At 39.3% G+C, this 15980-nt stretch overlaps 1 protein-coding gene across 1 annotated transcript in view; it reads left to right on the forward strand.

Annotated features, from left to right (window-relative positions):
- abcc6a (ATP-binding cassette, sub-family C (CFTR/MRP), member 6a) overlaps positions 1-15980 on the forward strand; it is a 144834-nt gene that overhangs the window by 63556 nt on the left and 65298 nt on the right. Inside the window, exons 2-3 of the mRNA XM_062033568.1 lie at positions 6359-6535; positions 6613-6738. Coding sequence (XP_061889552.1) covers positions 6359-6535; positions 6613-6738 — 303 coding nt within the window. The remainder of the gene's footprint in view (positions 1-6358; positions 6536-6612; positions 6739-15980) is intronic.

Consider the following 15980-nt stretch of genomic DNA (forward strand, 5'->3'; position numbering starts at 1 on the left):
AGTTACATAACAGCAACCTTTGATTTTTTTTTTTTTTTAAATGTTTTTTACGCTTTCTTCCATCTATTTTTGAGAATTACTTATGTGGTAAGCTAAACCAATATTCCCCTGGCGTCCGAAAGGAACAGGTAGCTGCGAGTCCGACCGTGATTCACACCCTTGCAGCTCCAGAGGCTGTGACCAGTCACAGTTTATGGTAAACTGGAATAATAAACTATTCAAGCTGGAACATGTTGTAATAGGAGTGACAGTTTTTTTTAGACTTGCTAAGTTGTAAAATGCACCTATTCATCCATTCATTAATCAAGGGTTGGAATTAAAAAAAAAAAAAAAAACCTACTCAGTGGCCTTGTGGTTAGAGTGTCCACTCTGAGATCGGTAGGTCGTGAGTTCAAACCCCGGCCGAGTCATACCAAAGACTATAAAAATGGGACCAATTACCCTTACTACTTAGCATCAAAGTTTGGAATTGGGGGTTAAATCACCAAAATGATTCCTGAGCGTGGCCACCGCTGCTGCTCACTGCTCTCCTCACCTCCCAGGGGGTGGAACAAGGAGATGGGTCAAATGCAGAGGGTAATTTCACCACACCTAGTGTGTGTGTGACTATCAGTGGTACTTTAACTTTAACTTTTAACTTGTGTTGGACGGAGCTCTTAATCAGATCAGCGTCTCACTTTGAAATGAATTGAAATCGTTTGAATTGGTGCTTTCCCTCCCCAAAACAGCATAATTGTAACATGTAACATGGCTTGAATTGTTTTTCATAAAAAAGAAATATGACTTCTACACAGCTATTCCGTCAAACACTACATCGGCAGCTTTTCCATATTTTCATGGATAAATGTCCGCTGTTTCGCTATTATTTAGCATGTTTGGCTGGCATTCCACCCATTCTGCTTCAGTATGGTGCAGACGAGCAGTGATTTGCTCGTATTGCTTTGTCAACTTGGCGACACGCTCGGTCATGTTTTTAATGATTTTTTGTTTAATTCAATGAATACCATCCACTTTTTCTAAACATTGTCCTCCACACTCACTTTCTTCTTACCTTTGGTTGGAAAACGATGTTATGTCGATCTCTAACTATAAGGTAATGCTCGCGTTTTGATGTTTTGGGTGGATCTTACGGGGTTTACTGGGACATTTGCCACAACAACTACTGGCGGGGATGCTTGTAAGTCAAATGTTTGCTTTCAACTTAAAACATAATTAAATTGAGGCATCGCTGTACTGTAATGCAAGGTCCATAAAGGTATGATTGCCGATTTTTTTTTTAATTCGGAGCTACCCCAAACCAAATTATATGTTCTGTTTTTTTTATTTGTGTGTAATAATTTTCTTCATTTTTTCCAAACTTAAAATTTCATTTGATGCATGTTTTGTACTAAAACTAATCCATAGGATTTTTGGGGGGCAAAATAACAATTTCACACCATAAAATCATTCATTTATAAAACTTACTACCTCACCTCTGACTGGGATTGGATTCCAGTACATTCTGCCTTAGACTAGCACCAATGATGTGCGCCGCTGAGACTAAGAGGGGACATTTGCCATTATATTCCTGCTAGTGAAGGAGCAGGAAGGGGCTGAGAATATGTTTGCGGTAAATTTCCATATGAAGCGGCCTTTCATTCATTGATTGACATTTACCTGGCACTTCTTCATGCAGGAATCGCGAAGCCCCTGTTTGTGATTGATTGATTGATTGAAACTTTTATTAGTAGATTGCACAGTTAAGTACATATTCCGTACAATTGACCACTAAATGGTAACACCCGAATAAGTTTTTCAACTTGGTTAAGTCGGGGTCCACGTAAATCAATTCATGTGTTCTGCGTTTAGGACGGAGCAACCCTTTATGCTTGGATAGGTTTGAATCCAGTGACGGGCCGTGCGTTTCTCACCTAGGCCGTCAGTGATGTCCTGCTTAGTCTGACTTCACCTCTCAAAATACCGTAATTTATGTCACCGCATGGACACGGCTGGAGATACTATGCAAAAACCCACTTGCACACTACTGGGCAGTGAATCCCCTCAACAGTGCACAAAACGGTCTATATTTCGGCGCATTTAACATTAAATAAACCCGCTTCAACAATTAAAACATATCTTATGTGGTACTGTCAAAATCAAAAGAATTGTATAAAATAAATGAAACATGACAAAAGGAAGAAATAAAATATTTGAACTCACAATTTGTAGCACCCATCCGACTCCGTATAAGAATAGAGTAGAATAGAATAGAAAGTACTTTATTGATCCCTGGGGGAAATTCAGCACCACAGTCCACTCACAATAAACAAAAAACATTTAGGTATTTTTACATGTGAATAATATAAATACAGTCTATTATACAGCATTATTCACATGTGAATAACATAAATACAGTCTATTATACAGCATTATTCACCTGTGAATAACATAAATACAGTCTATTATACAGCATTATTCACCTGTGAATAACATAAATACAGTCTATTATACAGCATTATTCACATGTGAATAATATAAATACGCCAGTGGTACCGCTCGTAGTCGGTTGATTCGTGTGAAAGTGGCGGCCACACCATTTCGAGGTTGGGGACGGCGTGGCGCAGTTGAGAGAGTAGCCGTGCCAGCAACCTAAGGGTTCCTGGTTCAATCCCCAACCTTGTCACGTCTGTTGTGTCCTTGAGCAAGACACTTCACCCTTGCTGCTGATGGGTCGTGGTTAGGGCCTTGCATGGCAGCTCCCGCCATCAGTGTGTGAATGTGTGTGTGAATGGGTGAATGTGGAAATAGTGTCAAAGCGCTTTGAGTACCTTGAAGGTAGAAAAGCGCTAAACAAGTATAACCCATTTACCATTTTACCATTTCACCGTCGGGATAGCTTCACCTCGTCTCACAGGATATAGTATCCTTCTTGAAAATGGCCTTGGAAATATATATCTGCCACCTAATCAACATTTTGCTCTCCTTCTTTGTGAGTTTTCTGTATGGTTCCGGTGCCACTTCCTTGTTTTCGCAACTTGTGATTGGATACTCACTTGGGACTCCCTAGTGAGTATCCAATCACAGCGTAAGGCCATCTAGAAGGCCTTACTGACAACAACTCGTGATCTGATTGGCTATGGCAATTTTCTGTCAACTGTATGTGTCCGTTCACTTACAGTGCAAAGACGCCTGCATTGTTGATTCTGAAGGCCCCGGGCAGATTTGGTACAGCATGGCAACATAAGCTAGCTGAATTCTGATTGGACACAAACTTTAAAGGCCTACTGAAATGAAATTGTTTTATTTAAACGGGGATAGCAGATCTATTCTATGTGTCATACTTGATCATTTCGCTATATTGCCATATTTTTGCTGAAAGGATTTAGTATAGAACAACGACGATAAAGATCGCAACTTTTGGCATCTGATAAAAAAAGGCTTGCCCCTACCGGAAGTAGCGTGACGTAGTCAGTTGAACATATACGCAAAGTTCCCTATTGTTTACAATGATGGCCGCATGAAGTGAGAGAGATGCGGACCGAGAAAGCGACGATTTCCCCATTAATTTGAGCGAGGATGAAGAAAGATTTGTGGATGAGTAAAGTGCAAGTGAAGGACTAGTGGGGAGTGGAAGTGATTCAGATAGGGAAGATGCTGTGAGAGCCGGGGGTGACCTGATATTCAGCTGGAAATGACTAAAACAGTAAATAAACACAAGACATATATATACTCTATTAGCCACAACACAACCAGGTTTATATTTAATATGCCACAAATTAATCCCACATAAAAACACCTAGGTGTTTTTATGCTAGCTCCTAGCTACTAGCTACTAGCTCGAGCTAGTTATAGCTCGAGCGGGTAATATGGACGGGATCTCGTATATATAACCAGCCAATACAATTCAAACACCTGCACAACACACACACTCACTCAGCCCAAAGAACCATTCACCTAACCCAAGGTTCATAAAGCTTATATATTTAACCAAAGTTACGTACATGACACGCACGTACGGGCAAGCAATCAAATGTTTGGAAGCGCGCGGGTGGGACCTGATATTCAGCTGGGAATGACTACAACAGTAAATAAACACAAGACATATATATACTCTATTAGCCACAACACAACCAGGCTTATATTTAATATGCCACAAATTAATCCCGCATAACAAACACCTAGGTGTTTGTTATGCTAGCTCCTAGCTCCTAGCTCCTAGCTCCTAGCTACTAGCTCGAGCTAGTTATAGCAAGCGATCAAATGTTTGGAAGCGTACTCACGGTATCGCGTCTGCGTCTGTTAACGAAGTCAAAGTCCTCCTGGTAAGAGTCTCTGTTGTCCGAGTTCTTCGATCTTGACTGCATCTTTCGGGAATGTAAACAATGAAACACCGACTGTGTTGTGTTGCTGACTTCCCTCGCAAAATACTCCGCTTCGCACCGACTTTCTTCTTTGCTTGCTCAGCTTCTTTCTCCATAATGCAATGAACAAATTGCAACAGATTCACCAACACAGATGTCCAGAATACTGTGGAATAATGAGATGAAAACAGCTATTTCGTATTGGCTTCAATGGGGAAGCCATACCTGTGTTCTACTGGCTACGTCACGCGGCTACGTCATCCTCAAAGGCGTTTTGAACCGGAAGTTCCCCGGGAAATTTAAAATTGCACTTTATAAGTTAACCCGGCCGTATTGGCATGTGTTGCAATGTTAAGATTTCATCATTGATATACAAACTATCAGACTGCGTGGTCGGTAGTAGTGGGTTTCAGTAGGCCTTTAACCTTAAAACAACAGCACTGGAAGGAGCATAATATGACATGAAGAGAATATGAAACATTTTAGATATTTAGGGAAAATAAATTAAAAATTACGGTAACACTTTAGTATGGGGAACATATTCTAAGTAACAAAGACTTTATTTGGAGTTATTTGGACACAAGGGGAACATATAAGGGTTAGGGTTAGGGTTAGGGTTACTAATAAGCAATAATTCTGAGGTTATTGAGGGAAGACTCTTAATTAATGGCTTACTGGTTGTATAATAAGGCCATGCAGAATAAGGCATTAATAAGTACTTTATAATGACTAATTAAGAGCCAATATGTTACTAATGTGCATGTTAATAAGCAACTAATTAATGGTGAATATGTTCCCCATACTATAGTGTTACCAAAATTACCTTTATCTTTAATTATGATCATGATTTCTGGTTATGTTAGGCCAGAGGAGAATACCTTGCTGGCCCTGACTGCACACCATTGTTTGAATTTAGGGTTAATCACTTTTGGGATGAACTAGATCAGAAAAGGGACACAAAGGATATATATTTTTAAATCCAAACTACAACCTTTGCCCTTTGAAAAAATCCTCGCTTAAGTGCATTTTTATTCATGTTGTCAGCATCTTCAAAACAGGTTCCCTAAGGAAAAAGGAACAAAATCTCAGGTTAGGGAAGTGTTCCACAACATTCTTCTCGACAAGGAAGTGTCAGATGCTCGAGGCATTTAGAGCAAGCGCGTTGTCATGGTGATGCCGCCACAACTTCTGCCTTTTTTGAATGAAACGACCCCGCGGGATCTCTTTAAAGAAGTGCTTATTGCGAGAACTGGCAGTGGTAGACGCCCATCAAATTAAAGAATGCGATCAACAGTCCTGTAACTTCTCTGCCACAGCTCATAAACCAGGTCCTCCATCATGTTTCAGGATGGCTAGAAGGAAAGGGTCACTGAAGCAACCTGTAAAACGTCTTTATTCCCCCCTTTTGAATATACCAGTACTGTTTGTCCAAATAGTGCACTTTCCAGGGTTTGATCACAGAGCTGTGGATGTTATATAATGACATTGCGGCTCCCTTGTCTAGCTATGCCCATCTGTGCCGCCGTTGTAGGAACTTTTAACTGCTCTCTGTGGTGTCTCGTTAGCGCAGCCAGACACCCTGCAGGCTACTGGGGCGATAAAACAAGTAAAACAACAACAAGCCAAGTTGCTTCTCCTGTTTGGGGCTTTTCTTTGTCTTCTATAAATAACATGCCAACAAATAATTTATTGACAAGATCTTTGACCTATTTGACTTGTTTTGTCCTTAAATTCGGAACCAAGCCAGAGGGTGAAGGACATTCTAACGCTGACTCAGCTTTTCTGAGAATGTAAGAAGGCCTCCTCACACCGTCCAGCCTGGACTCTCACACATTTTTTTGTTGACTCTTTGTGGTTTCACTCCCCCCTGCTATAATGGCTGAAATGTATTCTGAATCCTTTGGATTTGGTTTTGTCTGTTCACACTCTCAGATGATTGATATTTTATAAATATATATTTTTTTAAATACTTGTACTTTGTTCTTAACAAATATATCTTTGTATTCTGGCTTTTGCAGGACTGGAACCGCACTTGGTACACAGCCAACCCAGATTTGACAGAGTGTTTTCAGAACACCGTTCTAGTGTGGGTGCCCTGTGCGTATCTGTGGTTGCTGGCCCCCATCTACTGCCTTCACCTTTACTGCCATGATCATGGACGCATTCAGATGTCCCCCCTCTGCATCGCCAAGATGGTGAGACATGTCGGGAAGATTTATTTGTGTTGTCTTCTGCGTATACAATCTGAAACCTGTCTCACTGTACTGTTTAGGCGCTCGGCTTTCTGTTGGCCTCCTTCGGCTTTGTGGAGTTCTTCTACATTCTGTTGGAGAGGAGCCAGGAGATAGAGCAGCACATAGTCTTCCTTCTTAGCCCCATCGTACGCAGCCTGACTGTGGTAAATACTCTTGACGTGTCTTCATTTCTTTCTGCACATACACTCAAAGTTGATATAAATAGTCATATACTAAAATTTGAGAGCACATAACGACGAAACTAAAAGGTTGGCAATTGAACTTGTGAATGTGCTTTTTGTTCTGAAGGTTTCGCCCAGGATGTTTCAGCCCCTGGCGGCAAAAAAATAAATAAATAAAAATTACTTTTTTAATGTAACATTGCATGGTGAAAACAAGCTTGGTGGGACAGTACAACTTTGTATATAGTGCTCATACTTAACAAAAAGTCCACTTATGTATGCGAGAGAAAAACAGAGAAGCAACAATACAGGATTAAGGTGCATTTTTCATCTAAAATGCTTTTAAAAACAATGAACATGAAAATGACGTTGCTTTAAACTTAAATGCCTACTGAAATGATTTTTTTTTTTATTTAAACAGATCCATTCTATGTGTCATACTTGATCATTTCGCGATATTGCCATATTTTTGCTGAAAGGATTTAGTAGAGAACATCGACGATAAAGTTCGCAACTTTTGGTCGCTGATAAAAAAAAGCCTTGCCTGTACTGGAAGTAGCGTGACGTCACAAGTTAAAAGGCTCCTCACATTTCCCCATTGTTTACACCAGCAGCGAGAGCGATTCGGACCGAGAAAGCGACGATTACCCCATTAATTTGAGCCAGGATGAAAGGTTTGTGGATGAGGAACGTAAGAGTGAAGGACTAGAGTGCAGTGCAGGACGCATCTTTTTTCGCTCTGACCGTAACTTAGGTACAAGCTGGCTCATTGGATTCCACACTCTCTCCTTTTTCTATTGTGGATCACGGATTTGTATTTCAAACCACCTCGGATACTATATCCTCTTGAAAATGAGAGTCGAGAACGCGAAATGGACATTTACAGTGACTTTTAATCTCCACAACAATACATCAGCGAAGCACTTTAGTTATGGAGCTAACGTGATAGCATCGCGCTTAAATGCAGATAGAAACAAAAGAAATAAAGCGCTGACTGGAAGGATAGACAGAAAATCAACAATACTATTAAACCATGGACCTGTAAATACACGGTTAATGCTTTCCAGCTTGGCTAAGCTTAACAATGCTGTTGCTAACGACGCCATTAAAGCTAACTTAGCAACGGGACCTCACAGAGCTATGATAAAAACATTAGCTATCCACCTACGCCAGCCAGCCCTCATCTGCTCATCAACACCCGTGCTCACCTGCGTTCCAGCGATCGACGGAAGGACGAAGGACTTCACCCGATCATCCGTGCGGTCGGCGGCTAGCGTCGGATAGCGCGTCTGCTATCCAAGTCAAAGTCCTCCTGGTTGTGTTGCTACAGCTAGCCGCTAATACACCGATCCTACCTCCAACTTTCTTCTTTGCAGTCTCCACTGTTCATTAAACAAATTGCAAAAGATTCACCAACACAGATGTCCAGAATACTGTGGAATTTTGAGATGAAAACAGAGCTTTTTTGTATTGGATTCAATGGTGTCCGAATACTTCCGTTTAACTATTGACGTCACACGCATACGTCATCATACATAGACGTTTTCAACCGGAAGTTTAGCAGTAAATTTAAAATTGCACTTTATAAGTTAACCCGGCCGTATTGGCATGTGTTGCAATGTTAAGATTTCATCATTGATATATAAACTATCAGACTGCGTGGTCGGTAGTAGTGGGTTTCAGTCGGCCTTTAATACCACAGATATTTTTTTCTGTTGGTTCATTATTAACATAAATAACATTCAAAAGTACACCTGAAGCTTTCATATTTTAATATTTCCCCATAAATACCATAATTGAATGGTATAATTTACCATGAACAGAAGCTAATACAAATAACAACAGAAGAAATTAACAAATTAAAAAGATGGTTTTGACACAAATGGACTATCGTTGAATCGCAGTAAAATTAAAATAATGCTATTTGGTAACAGTAGAAGAGAAAGTCAAACACAAATACAAATAGACGGAATAGAAATTCAAAGAGTAAATGAAACCAAAAGATTATAAATTGAACTGGAAATCTCATGTAAAAAATACACAACATAAAGTAGCAAGAAACACGTCAATAATGAATAAAGCAAAACATGTTCTAGACCAAAAATCCCTTCCTATTCTCTACTGCTCGCTACTGTTACCATATCTGAGTTATTGTGCAGAAATATGGGGAAATAACTACAAAAGTTAAAGTTAAAGTTAAAGTTAAAGTACCAATGATTGTCACACACACACTAGGTGTGGTGAAATTTGTCCTCTGCATTTGACCCATCCCCTTGATCACCCCCTGGGAGGTGAGGGGAGCAGTGGGCAGCAGCATAGCCGTGCTCTGGAATCATTTTTGGTGATTTAACCCCCAATTCCAACCCTTGATGCTGAGTGCCAAGCAGGGAGGTAATGGGTCCCATTTTTATAACTTCATTTATTAACAGTGTTACAAAAAAGATCAGTTAGAATAATACATCATGTTGGATATAGAGAACATACAAACCCTTTATTCAATAAATCAAAAAAACTGAAATTCCACGACATTGTGAATTTGCAAACAGCTAAAATTATGCACAAAGCAAACCACAACCTGCTACCCAAGAATATACAACAATTCTTCTCAACAAAAGAGGAGAAATATAATCTTAGAGAAAAATGTCGGTCGATATTTTGTCATTTTTATAGAGTTTTTTTCTAAAGTTTTTTTACTCCTTCTTTTTGGAGGCTTTCACAAAGATTTGCTGTGTATGTTTGTGAATATGCCATAATTTGTTGAAAGACAACGCAAATGACTCTGGTGGGGAAAAAAAGGAGAACATTTAGGGTCCACGGCAATGTTGCGTTATATAGGACACCACTATATCGAACTCTGAGTGTATTCAACACAGTGGAACCTCTATTTACAAACTTGATTGGTTCATGAGCAGGGTTTGTAAATAGAAAAGTTTGAATATTAAAGCAAATTCCTCCTTAAGAAACAATGTAAAAATAAATAATGGGTTCCAGCCTCGACAAAAGTCTATATTCTAGTAAAGGTTTGTAATGTTGAACACAATGCAAAGTGCTACACAGCACTGTATATCAAACAAAGGGGGTGATGGATCAACTATCTCTTTAATAACAACGCCAAAACATCAACTAACTGAACTGTCCTCATTTAGGATAGGATAGGATAGGATAGGATAGGATAGGATAGGATAGGATAGGATAGAGTAGGGTAGGGTTGGATAGGATAGGATAGGATAGGATAGGATAGGATAGGATAGGATAGGATAGGATAGAGTAGGGTATAGGTAGGGTAGGGTTGGATAGGATAGGATAGGATAGGATAGGATGGGATGAGATGGGTTAGGGTAGGGTAGGGTAGGGTAGGGTTGGATGGGATAGGATAGGATAGGATAGGATAGGATAGGATAGGATAGGATAGGATAGGATGGGATGGGATGGGATGGGATGGGATGGGATAAGATAGGATAGGATATATAGAATGGGATATACTTTTTTTATCCCACGATGGGGGAATTATGTGGTTGCAGTGCAGATACAAAAAGTCCACAAAGAATAAAGTAAAAAACACATTAAAAGAGCACAGAGCGGATGCAACCAGCTGCCACTCTATCGGCAATGCCATTTCTACATACAGCAACAAGAGAAAAACACAATGAAAAACCATAAAATGAGCATAAATAATACATATTGTGCACATATGATTGCACCGTGCATAGACAAACAAAAAAACAAAAACACAATTTCAACACCCATATACAATGTGGTGGCCTCTGCGGTACTCCACGCCATTGTCTGCTTGGGTGGGGTGGTGAGACAGGAACAGACCCAACAAAACAATGTGGAGAGCCCACTCGCTCTCGGCCAATGTTTAGTCCGCACGGATGAGCGAAAATTAGTCCAAGGAGCCCGAAGTGTCCAAAACAAGCTCATTCAGCCAGGGCTCCGTGAAGCTCATTCATCCGTCTCTTCTTCCGCATCTCCTCTGGTCTCTCGCCGCGGATTCGGGTGTGGCAGAGAGCCAGCAGCTGGTCTCCAGTGCAAACATGGTCGTGGTCAAAAGGCTCCCCCAGGCAGATCAAAAATCACCAAAAAGCAGCGCAGAAGTCACAAAAGTGCCACCGCTTGTTGCGCAGTCCCAAAGGGGCCCGAATCCAAAGGCAAAAAACATATGAAAACAAGATACACAAGGTTACACAAGAGCACAGAGCTCTTACAACCAGCAAACACTACAGCGGTGCCATATCGGGGGGAAAAAACACCCACCCTGTCGATACGCACACACACTGTCACTAGCCCTGTGGTGCACTCACACTTTGACATGACAAAACCCCTTAACTTTAACAGCCAGGTCGCTACATTGATTAGAAATGAAAAATAAAAAATAAAATCCCCTTGTCGGTTAATCTTCTCTGCGTGCAGCTGAAAAAAGTGGAGGGGAGAAGGCAGTGTCGACAACACTTTGGATATTCTCTGAATGTTTCAAACCACACATCTTCAAATCACACGTCCTTTACTTTTTTTTGGACTCATATTAAGCTAACTAGAAAGTTGTTGTTAAGATGCTAAAAGCGCACTAAGTATCACTGAGCACAGTAGCAAACAGCAACACTGAGCTGACAAACTATGAGCACCACATTGGATGTGCTGCCAGGCACAAAATGGCTGCGCTGGGAGGCACACAATGCTGGATTAAATGTTTATACACTAAAACATTGTACACCAGGGGTCCCCAAACTTTTTGACTCGGGGGCCGCATTGGGTTAAAACAATTTGGCCGGGGGCCGGGCTGTATATATATATATATATATATATATATATATATATATATATATATATATATATATATATATATATATATATATATATATATATATATATATATATATATATATATATATATATATATATATATATAGTCTTGTGATTTTTTCCCACACATACATATATATATATATATATATATATATATATATATATATATATATATATATATATATATATATATATATATATATATATATATATATATATATATATATATATATATATATATATATATATATATATTGAATAGATATATATATGTATATATATATATATATATATATATATATATATATATATATATATATTAGATATATATGTGTATATATATATATATACATATATGTATATATATATATATATATATATATGTATATATATATATATATATATATATATATATATATATATATATATATATATATATATATATATTATATATATATATATATCAACGATGATGTCACGTTATCGATGAGAAAATGCATTTTTAGACAATATGATTTGCCTGAGCGGCTAGGAGACACCGTGAGTAGCAACAAAACCAGCTGTTAGCCAGCTTGTTTTGTAAACATACCCGAATATCAGTCGTATCATTACACATCACAACAATAAGCAGCAATAAGCAATGAGAAATCTTCCACCTCGAAGCACTCATCAGACATTCCCACCACGTGCAGAAAAGTTCTGGGAATACTGCATGGGGCTCACATGCCAACGTGCAAACACATGAAAGAATATAGACTGTGCCGCATACTGCCAACACACTGACGTGCAAGACTGCGTAACGAAAGGTTTGATTTATAGTTTTGCAGGCAATGTAAATATTGCAATACCCTGTAAACATGTCAGTTTGGCCATCAATCATTAGGGTGCAGAGTTCACTTGTACTGACATCTGTTGCTATTTCATGTGAGGAAACAGTTCGCTGTAAATGTAATAGTTTGGTGTTACATTGTGTTAAGAATTGGACATTGTTTTCCGTCATGATCGCCATGATGTCACATCTCGCTCATGATGAACCCGAACCAGGGGGTCCCCAAAATAAAAATGTGCCAATAGACCGCTCGCAATTTTAAGCACAGCAGCACCACGAGTAAGCAGTTCAGGTCTGTATTTCATATTTAAGGTAGTGGAGATGGTTATGTTCGATAGATGGCACCCCGTTAGATTTGCGGACATTCCATCAGTGATTGTGTGCTTAAAAAAAAGTCACAATGAATATTAAGTTTGAGAAGCCACCCTTTGGTAAGTCTAAAGCAGGCCTGGGCAATTATTTTGACTCGAGGGGCCAAATTTAGAGACCAAAATACAAAAAACAAATTTGTCTGGAGCCGCAAAAAATGAAAAGCCGTATATACAGTATGTCTTATAATGAAGGCAACACATGATGTAAGAGTCTATATTAGCTATATTAACCTACTATCAAAATGACTATGTGTCGCAGGCTGAAGCAAATCTTCATTGACAGAAATGTTGAAATTTAATATTTATTCTAAACATTTTTACAACATTAGAAACCATTAGTAAATCAGAGGCTACTTAGAAGGTGAGATAACTCCTGGAAGTGATTGGCTTTTAATGGCCAAAGGTATAGATGTGTGTGTCCAAGTTCAAGGAAACAGCAGGCTGGCTTATTTTAATAGATTTATTACAATATTTGGCAAGCTAGGTAACGTTTGCTGTGGTCTGGAACAACATGGCACAGAAATGCAGCCAATATTACATACAGATAATGTATCATGAGACATGCAAAACTAAATTATATACAAAGAGGATACTAGTAAAGGTTATTAAATGAGCTCAAATATACCTACAAATGAGGCATAATGATGCAATATGCAATGCATGCATAGCATGTTAGCATTGATTAGCTTGCAGTCATGCACTGATCAAATATGCCCGATTAGCACTCCAACAAGTCAATAACATCAACAAAGCTCACCTTTGTGCATTCACGCACAGCATAAAACGTTCGGTGGACAAAACGCGACAAAGAAGGAGTGGAAGATTGTACATGCAAACAAACTGCTGCATCACAGTCCACACTATGGTGAGTTCAAGAACCGCCGAAATTAGTAGGACAAATCGATGTTCACCAAATACTCTCATCAGTGAAGCACACACACAAACATATTAAACAGTGGGCTTTCTAACAATTGGGAAGGTTTGTGTCATGTTTGTCCTCAAACAAAAAACATACTAAAACAAAAAATTATTTTCTCCCCCCATTTTTTTCCATTTTCAATCCTTTTTTAAAAATGCTCCAGGGAGCTACTAGGGCGGCACTAAAGAGCCGCAGGCGGGTTGCTGACCCCGGCCTTAGCCTGAGGAGTGATGGAGGCTTCTGTGAACAGTAAAATGTCCACAGAGAAATGACTGCTTGTGTGTAGCGTTATTAATCACAAAAGTCCCTGCAAGCCTGACACAGCTCCTGCTTGGTTCCTCGCTCTCCAACTCAGACAGCCTTGCCCACTTGCGGTCTTTGCAGACTCCTGTGTAAACACAAGCACGTGTATGGGTAAAAATACACTAAGACGTCTCTTGTATTGAGGGTTAATTCCAGAAACGGTCACTTATTTCGGGGTTATATCATTTATCACAGCAGCGGAAGAGATAACAAACATGATGGTATAGCAGTAATCTACGAGATATCATTTTACTCTAGTTTTCAATTTTTGGTTATTCCTACATTTATCCTAGCATAGAAGTAGCGTGTTTACGTATTTTGTTACCAAACAAAAGAAGAGTGTCTCCAAAGCTCTTTCTTCGTAGCACTGTCCATAGTCATGACAGTGTGCTGGCTTGTGGAGTTGTTCCGCACGCTTCCACGCCTCACGTTTCATGGCCATATTAATGCATTGGTGCCCTTAATTACTGGATCTCCATTACTAAGGCAAATACTTCTTGTATTTGATGATTGTGTAAATGCATGACGCTAGAAAACACTTGCTGTTGCTCACTTTTAATGCGCACCGCAAGGGAATTCTGAGCGGCGTTACAAGCGATGCATACCGCCACTTAACAAGTAGCGCCAAATCTATTTGGTACTTTTCTCCTGCTTAATGGTTTAAATATTTGGGTGTCGTTTGGTGGACTAAATAAAAAAAAACATTGGTGGGCTGTCTTGTTGTACGGCGATACTAATGAATTATTTTGGGTACGATACCGTCTCTGAAACGTACCAGTCCCGCACCCCCCGCGCCCGCGTCAAAGTCACGTCGTGTCATTGCTGGTTTTATGAGCAGAGGAGCATGTTCGGCAGCGCACAATCACAGAGTACTTACAAGCAGACACAGTGTGTAGACAGAAAAGGGAGAAGGTACGCATTTTGGCTTAAAAACTAACGATAAAGGTGAAGTTACAACACTGAATACATGTCTTAACGCCCTCAGGAAGAGTCCTGAGGGCGTTAAGACATGGCTAGCTAGCTAGTGGCTAACGTCCATCCGCCGTCGGCAGTGTTTTGGCTACTTCTAAATCACTAATCCTCGCCTCCATGGCGACAAATAAAGTACGTTTCTTACAAGTATCATCCCTGCAGGACGAGGAATAGCTAAACATGCTTCACTACACACCGTAGCTCACTGGCGTCAAAATGTAAACAAACGCCATTGGTGCATCGACACCTAACATCCACTGTAATGATACCAAGTACAAGCACGTATCGAGTCGATACTACTATGATTACGTCGATATTTTTTGGCATCACAACATCTTTTTTCGTTATTTTTTAAATGTATATTATGTTTATAAAATCAGGAAATATGTCCCTGGACACATGAGGACTTTGAATATGACCAATGTATGATCCCGTAACTACTTGGTATCGTATTGATACCCACATTTGTGGTATCATCCCAAACTAATGTAAAGTACCAAACAACAGAAGAATAAGTGATTATAACATTTTAACAGAAGTGTACATAGAACATGTTGAAACAGGAAGTAAGCAGATATTAACAGTAAATGAACAAGTAGATTAATAATTAATTGTCTACCACTTAATAATGTTGACAAAATATTAGAATGATAAATGACACAATATGTTACTGCATACGTATGCAGGCTAATTAGGAGATTTTGTTTGTTTACTTACTATTAAAAGACAAGTAGTCTTGTATGTTCACTATTTTATTTAAGGACTTAACTGCAATAAGAAACATATGTTTAATGTACCCTAAGATGTGTTGTTAAAATAGAGCCAATAATGCAATTTTTTTTGTGGTCCCCTTTATTTAGAAAAGTACCGAAAAGTATTGAAATAATTTTAGTACCGGTACCGGTACCAAAATATTGGTATTGTTACAACACTAGTGGGAAGGGTGTGGCATGCGAGCCACCTATTCAGGGCCCCTCTCCTAGATGCTGATGGTAGCCACCCAGCACCACCATTACAGCCAAAC

The sequence above is a fragment of the Entelurus aequoreus genome, linkage group LG22 (genome assembly GCF_033978785.1).
Source record: "Entelurus aequoreus isolate RoL-2023_Sb linkage group LG22, RoL_Eaeq_v1.1, whole genome shotgun sequence".
Taxonomy (NCBI): Eukaryota; Metazoa; Chordata; class Actinopteri; order Syngnathiformes; family Syngnathidae; genus Entelurus; species Entelurus aequoreus.